Genomic DNA, 7428 nt, shown 5'->3' with positions numbered 1-7428 from the left:
AGAAATTAACTATAGTGAACCATTTTTTTTCTACGGTATTTATTTATTTCCATAGAAGTAGAATGCATAGAATGGTCATTGTTAACAAAAGTATCGTCTAAAAGCGAGCAATCGAAGAGAGAGACGGAAATTCAGAAGAGAGACAAGAGAGAGACTTAGCAAACAATGAACAAACTCTGCCGCGCAGAGTTTTTGTAGTAACATTTTTGGAGGATGAGAGCGATTCTATGCATTCTACTTCTATGTTTATTTCAAATTAAATTTAGACCAAATTTAATTTACAGGTTGCTCCAAAGTGCCACTATGATTGGAAACATGTATACAAGATTCACTAAAAAATAATATAATAGCATGTAAAACATTATTATAAAATCAAAATATAAAATAAAAAAGTTCACATGTGACATTTATTACTATTTCATTGAGATGGCATATCGCAAGCGACACCGGCGAGTTTTGGAGTTAGCATTTACGTGCGCGAATCAGCAAAAAGAGAGAGCACGATTGAGATATGTGGGAACATTCTGAAGCCAACAAACGGAGTTCTTCGAGAATTCGCAGTTTGTCAACTTGGTCTTTTAATATGCTGAACAAATGTTTCACTAAGCAAATTCGCTTCCGAGTTTCCAATGATCCCAGCATTCCAAATAGAAACGCTATGGGATATAAATATGGGTAAATACCATACTAATTCATGTATAAGTGGCGAAGAAACGTTTTTGTGCGAAAATAATACATCCACCGCCGAATACTAGTAACAATGCATGTAAAATAGGATGATTTTTCATGAAAAGACTTGTTCTTATATCTATTTCAATAATTGTATTATTAAGAGGGCTGTACACCCGAAACCTTAATTTTGTTGCCGTTCCTTTCTTCGATATATATATATATATTGAGTGAATGCGACAGTTGCGCTTCGACCAGATAAAACGTATTTTAAATTGACAAAATAGAGGTTTCGTATTCTCCTATTTTCTCCCCCGAAACTGGACCAATTTTTTAAAAAATTTCATCATCGGTATGAGAAAGATGTTTTCTGTGCAACTATGGGCGTATTTTTTTTCTCTTTGCTCGTGGACCGATGGTTTACGATCGCTAATCACCTGATCTCGCGTTCGCGCCAAGAAATGTTGCGTAGACGTGAAGAGGGGGCTTTCAGGATCGGCGAGAAAGACGCAGTAGTGTAGTTATCTAGGGTTTTTTTGGATTAGCTACAATTTTTATACCTACTTTCTATTGGATTTCTAAATAATTCTATTCTAAATAATTCAAAATTTTCAGCCTTTTCAACAGAATCTTAGCTAAGCGAAATCATTTGTTGAAAAATCCTATTTTATTCAGTTTTTTTTTTCGATTCTCGAAAACCAAAAAGAACAATATATTTATTTTTCGTTTTTAGTATATTATACCGAACATAACTGTATACGGAACATCCAAAGGTTCAAAATGAATCGCAGCAATATGCACACAACAGACTACGCCACTGCATCGAGAGCTCAGAGTCAAAGTAAGAATTGCTTAAAGTAAAATCTTTAATAACGATAAATAAATTTAAAATACTTACAATATCCACAATTTATAAATAAATAAATGATACAATAAGCTTAAAACGAACGAATAGTGAAAATTGTGAACAATAAAATTAATAAAAACGGATCTATTTATCGTGGCGATCGGAAGGGTGTCGGCCGGTCCGGGCGAATCGCGTGACGCGTCATTCGCTCGCCGGCGCTTCTCTGGTTAGGACGTCACGCCGCGCGTCACTCTAGTTGGGCCTACTCAGCCTCTTCAATGTCTACCAGAGATTCACACGATTCGCTTCACTAGTATGTGAGTATGGACTTAATTTGTACCGAACGTATAACAAGTCATTCGGAAACTCTCGGTCTTTCTCTCATACCGGGTGCCCCAGAATGAATGCTGCGGCTTCCTTGTTCGCCGACTCGGGGGCCCGGTGTCTTCCTCGTTTCGTTTCGTTTCGCGATTGCAGTCGTTTTCGCCCGGTCTCTGGCCTCTCGGGTTTCGCCATCGCTACCCCTCGCGGAAGACGCGTCGCTTCGATGCTCCCGCTCGATGTCAAAATGGCGGCGATGACGCCGCTTTGACTCGAGTCGGATCGGTTCGAATCCGATCGCATCCACGCCACGCTATCGCCATCTCGCGTCATCGCTAGAAAATTCGCGTACAAATATGCCGACTGTTGTCTGTTGTCATCTCATGACGTTTGTTTTTGTTTTTCAGAGGAGTGAACTAGTCAAGTCCGCCATGGCGTCGGACGAGCAATTTTCGTTATGTTGGAACAATTTCCATTCAAATATGTCCACGGGGTTTCACGGGTTATTATCCCGGGGGGACCTCGTGGACGTTACCTTAGCGGCGGAAGGTCGGATGCTGCAAGCGCACAAGATTGTTTTATCCGTCTGCTCGCCATATTTCCAGGATTTGTTCAAAATGAATCCTACGCAGCATCCTATAGGTGAGACTAGTAGTAGATACGTCACTCTCCATTCGATCCTCGAATCTTTCCACTTTATTAACTTTGGTTTGTTTTTGTTTTCAGTATTTTTAAAAGACGTTAGTTATACAGTTTTGAAAGATCTCCTACAGTTTATGTATCAAGGGGAAGTTAATGTTAAGCAAGAAGAATTAGCATCGTTTATTAGTACGGCCGAACAACTTCAAGTGAAAGGTCTGACCGGAAACCAAACTGACGATGGTGTGCCCACTCCGAAACCAAAGCCGTCACCCAGACCCGGACCTAGATCGTCGCAGCAGCGCCAAGCGATCAAACCTGAGACTGATGTAGATACTAAGCAAAACCCTGTAGCAATTAAGCGACCGAGCAGACCGTCTGCGACCCCTAGTAATGCCTCCTCTTCACAACCCGCCCCGGCGAAAAGAAAATGTATAGACCCCTTAGAACCTGGCCCCTCTGGAAATTCGAAGGACGATTTCGTTACGATCGCCGACGAAGACGACAATGCCGCCGTAGCACCGAAAATGGAACCCGAATTTAACGATGCTCTATGGGAAGACGACGATGATGGCACCAATAACGATGACGGCAACTTCGGCGAGGACGATTCGAATTTAGAAATGTCTGGTTAGTAGAACCGTCAAATATGTCATACTACAATGAATCTTATTTTCGGGATTATAATTTTTTTTTTGTTATTATGTAGGCTTTGGCGACGGTTCTGTAACGGGCGACACCACGATAGCTGGTGCAACGGGGGAAGGAGGAGCTGTAGGTGACGCACAAGGTAGGATTTACAATCCAACCTCTTTAACATGTCTGCTTGGTTTACGAATCTCCTAGTGCTGTGAATATCTGCCAAATGAACCAAAAAGTGGTTGTACTAATCTCTGAGCGAATTTGTGCTAGTGGATTGGTATCCATAGTCGACATTTGGACATTTGGGTAGTTGGAGCCGCGTATTCTATCTTCGATTCACTTCATTTTTTATTTACACAGATTTTGGCGATATTTAATATTTTTGAAATTAATGGTTTTTGTGAAAAATACAAGCAACCTGCGTGACGGCGATCGATCTTATCTGATAGACCTTTTTTTTTTTTTACTTAGGGATCCGTGGGATCTTTGCTGTTAAATTTCTTTAGAATCACTCAATGAAATTTTCTTAGAGCAGAATTTGGCTGAGGTCGAATTATTTATTTTAGATTAGGATACAGGTGGCGGCTGCTGTAAGGTAAGTGGAAGTTTATTTTGTGAATCGAAGATATATTTTACTAAAATCAATGTCGATATACTAAGCAGTTATGAATGATGTGCGTGGCTCTGAATACCCAGTCCCGAAATGTGAAATTATCGTAGACATTGTGCAACTCGTTGCGCAATGTCAAAATGAAATATTTAAGCTTTTTTAATTGTTAATGTGTCATCATTTGTGCAATATTGATATTTTGAAGTGAGTTCTAGTGACAATTGTGAACTGTGATGGTTTATGGTAACAGTTGTGGTAAACTCTCCTCGGTAATGTTACTGGAGTGAAGTGATGGTATTTCTAATGTTTGCTTTGATTTCAGATTCAGAGGTTTTTTTTAAATGCTCACTTCGATGTATGGTGAAAATTAATTGATGTTCAGTGAGGATTGTGCGTGTTAGTGCTACAAAACTTAACTTGGTTTATTCGCAAGATCTCGCATACTAATAAATGTGAATTCCAGTGTTCCAATGCCGAAACGTCATTCTTGAGATTGTAGAGGGTGGGTTGGCGGACGATCTCAAGCATGATGTTTTTGTGTGAAATTGGTAATTTGGTAGTAGTGATGTGAAAACGGTATTTTCATGGTATTAGTTACGTAAGTATTGTGAAGTGAGTTGGATATGCGCATGTTTTTTCAGTTATGGCGAGGTATGATCAGTAAAGCCTGGACCCTGAGGGGACTGTATATTGTTCAAATGTTGTAAATGCACTGTTAAAGGTTTGCCGAACCTTATTTTTTTTTTTTAATAGGATTTACAACAATTGAACAATAAACGGCACGCTTCCGGTCCTACCTCTATTAAGTTTCGGCAAGTTACCGGATGTGAAGTTATTAAAGGTAAAGTCTACTGTTAAGGGGGCCCGATGGTTTCTGCCGGGATACAGAGTCCAGTTTAATGGAAGTCTGCAATCCGTTGCTGATAAATATGTTTCAGTTAGATTAATTACTGTGAACGTCATGTAATAAGTGGGTTGGTTTAGGTCTAGGCCAGTTTTGCGTTTATTTTAAATATCGTTAGTTACCAAGTTGGTATGTGCGTGGTCGGAATTGTATGGTTTGCATCACCCGTTCGACGATGAGTGACGTGAACACGGTAGATGGCGCTGGTCTTATTCCAATAAATCAACATTGGTGGCCGATGATATATGATTCACAATATTGTCTGTTTTAATTTTCAATAAATAATTTAATTGAAAATTTTTAAATTGTCTTATTTTATATATAGGTGTTTAATCATAAATATATATTGCACTAGTTTTACCCGGCTCCACCTAGTAATATAAACAGCGTAAACATGGCTTATCTAATAGTAATTATCCATTTGTTTTGTCAAATTTATTTAAATCAAAAACGTGAAGGAGGTAAGTAAAAAAAATCTTCATCGAAACTGGGTTAACAATCTCAGCCAAAAATATAGCTTCGAAGGAGATTGTATGCAACCCGTTGCTTCGTAGAATCCCTGACGTTAATTTTAATAAAACGAGTGAATATTCAAACATGAAATTGGCCATTTTACTAACCTCTTGAGCGGTTTATATTACAAATACCGAGCAAGCCGGGTAAAACCACAGCCTCGAAATTATATGTTGGATAATTATGGAATTGATTAGAAAAGCAGGAAATAATCCACCGATCGAGACATAGATATTTTCTTGGACGATGAGCCGAAATAGGTTTCGACAAATACTACAGTACGACAAAATCGGTATACTTGTCAGGATGGCGTGTGATGCTGTCACGGGTTATGTTTTAAATTACAAGTTATACCCCAGGATAGGTCAAAAATTAGATGTTGAAGAATTAGACAGTGTTAAACGTACTAAATAATTGTTATCACAAATGGTAGCGAAACTGGCAAATGGGCGAGTGCCAAGGTCACCGAAGGCTCCCCTTGTATATTTTATTTTTTTAATAAATTAAAATTTAAGAATTTTATATTTTTGAAATATTCATTTGTATGTATATATGTATGTACATACTGCATATGTAGGTACATATTATGTATGTATGTACTTCGCTCGAGGGAGCGTAATGCATCTTTTACTTTTAATAAACTCTAATTTTTTTTCACCGTCTACTAATAGATAATGGCTTGAAAAAACATTCCGATTCGAGATGGTGTTCAAAATCGAAAGCAATTGAAGTACATAGTTCAAGATCAATATGAGGACATATGTACTTTCAGTTTTAAACATCATAAAATACGATCATAATTTTGCTAATTCATATTCACAAATGTACAATTACAAGTTTCTTGAATTTTTAAATCTAGAATCTCATACTTGATAAATGGAATAAGGTTAACATTGTACTTGAGCAGAAAGAACTGGATATTTAGAAAACATCTATTAATTTCAGGGGCTCGATTTTAGGAATTTCCGAGAAAATGTTAGACGAAATTTTTGTAAAAGTTACTGAACATTTCACTAAATTGAATTATAAAACATCTTAGTATAATATTATAAAAAATATATAACAATAGAAATTGAATTAGCAATTAATATAAATTTTGATAATAGAATAACAGAGTTTGTTAACGTCAAATTTACGGAAAATTCGTCTTTGTATCTGTAATAATTAATAGTTAAGTTGTTAATAATGTTATTGGTTACTGGTCAAGACAGCTATATGCTTTTAGATAAAGAAAAATTTATTTGAAACATTTATAAAAATTAAAATAAATGATAAATAAACGACAATAAAAAAAAAAAGAATTTTAATTGTGTTTTAAGTGCACTGATTCCTTTTATAATATGATATTTATTGCGAAATTGTCAATGTGACATTCATAATATAAATAACTTATTTTTTGTAATTTTATTTTAAAATTTTTAATTTAAATATTTCAATAAATTTGTATTTTTTAAATAAAAAAAATTCTTTAAATTTAATGAAAAAATATTAAAGGGGCGACAAATTTGATATTTGCCAAGGGCGCCAAAAACGTCGCTACGGTTCTGGGCACCATTTATACATGGACAATCTTTGCAATAGTGTGAAACTGACGAAAACCTTGCTCACGAAAAAAAATAGGGTCTGTGGTACGATAAGAATAAATAGAGGACTTCCCGGTGTTTTAAAAAAAGCGATTAAAGTAATGGAATCGAAGTTTTTACGCCGACAAGAAATACTATTGCAAATATTCAAAACAAACAAGAAAAGAGACATAAGAATGATAATTACCATACATAATGCAAACCGAAAATTTTATATTTAAACCTCACTGTATAATTGATTCTAATTGATTATAATTAATTTATGAAAAGGGTAGATCGATCCGACCAGTTCCTAAGTTATTACCCCATATACAGAAAAACACAAAAATGGACAAAAAAAGTAGGATTTTATTTAATAAATTCTGCTATTTTCAATTCATTTAGGGTTTATCAGTGTCAAAAATAGTGCTAATCATCAACATGACAATTTTCATAATTTTTTATTAGAGGTTGCAAAAGCGTGGTTAACTAGTACAAAAAATATCAATCATCCTACAAAATCTGGTGGTACATATGTTGATTCTAACGAGAGGCTTTCCGGAGGACTACTAAAACATCAGCTCATCAAGATATCCGACACTAAAAAACCTATTCGAAGAAGGTGTCGTGTATGTTTTAAAAATAAAACTGTGAAATATACAAATTTGTGGTGTAAGTTCTGTAAAATACCCTTACATGTAGGTGATTGTTATACGACGTA

The 7428-nt window shown here is 36.1% G+C and overlaps 1 protein-coding gene across 11 annotated transcripts in view; it reads left to right on the top strand.

Moving 5' to 3' along the window:
- Nucleotides 1–1523: 1523 nt before the first annotated feature.
- The window catches only part of LOC143919269 (uncharacterized), a 494191-nt gene continuing 488286 nt past the window's right edge, over nt 1524–7428 (top strand). For 10 of the 11 annotated variants that reach the window (XM_077441494.1, XM_077441492.1, XM_077441498.1 and 7 more), the window contains exons 1-4: nt 1682–1833; nt 2245–2479; nt 2564–3106; nt 3186–3266. In XM_077441494.1, coding sequence (XP_077297620.1) covers nt 2269–2479; nt 2564–3106; nt 3186–3266 — 835 coding nt within the window. In that variant the 5' untranslated portion in view covers nt 1682–1833; nt 2245–2268. Of the gene's footprint in view, nt 1834–2244; nt 2480–2563; nt 3107–3185; nt 3267–7428 lie in introns of all 11 variants that reach the window. The other variant, XM_077441497.1, reaches the window with a different exon arrangement.

This window comes from Arctopsyche grandis, chromosome 11 (assembly GCF_051622035.1).
Source record: "Arctopsyche grandis isolate Sample6627 chromosome 11, ASM5162203v2, whole genome shotgun sequence".
NCBI classification, from domain to species: domain Eukaryota; kingdom Metazoa; phylum Arthropoda; class Insecta; order Trichoptera; family Hydropsychidae; genus Arctopsyche; species Arctopsyche grandis.
The sequence above is the reverse complement of the archived record's forward strand: the minus strand, read 5'-3'. Positions and strand labels throughout refer to the sequence as shown.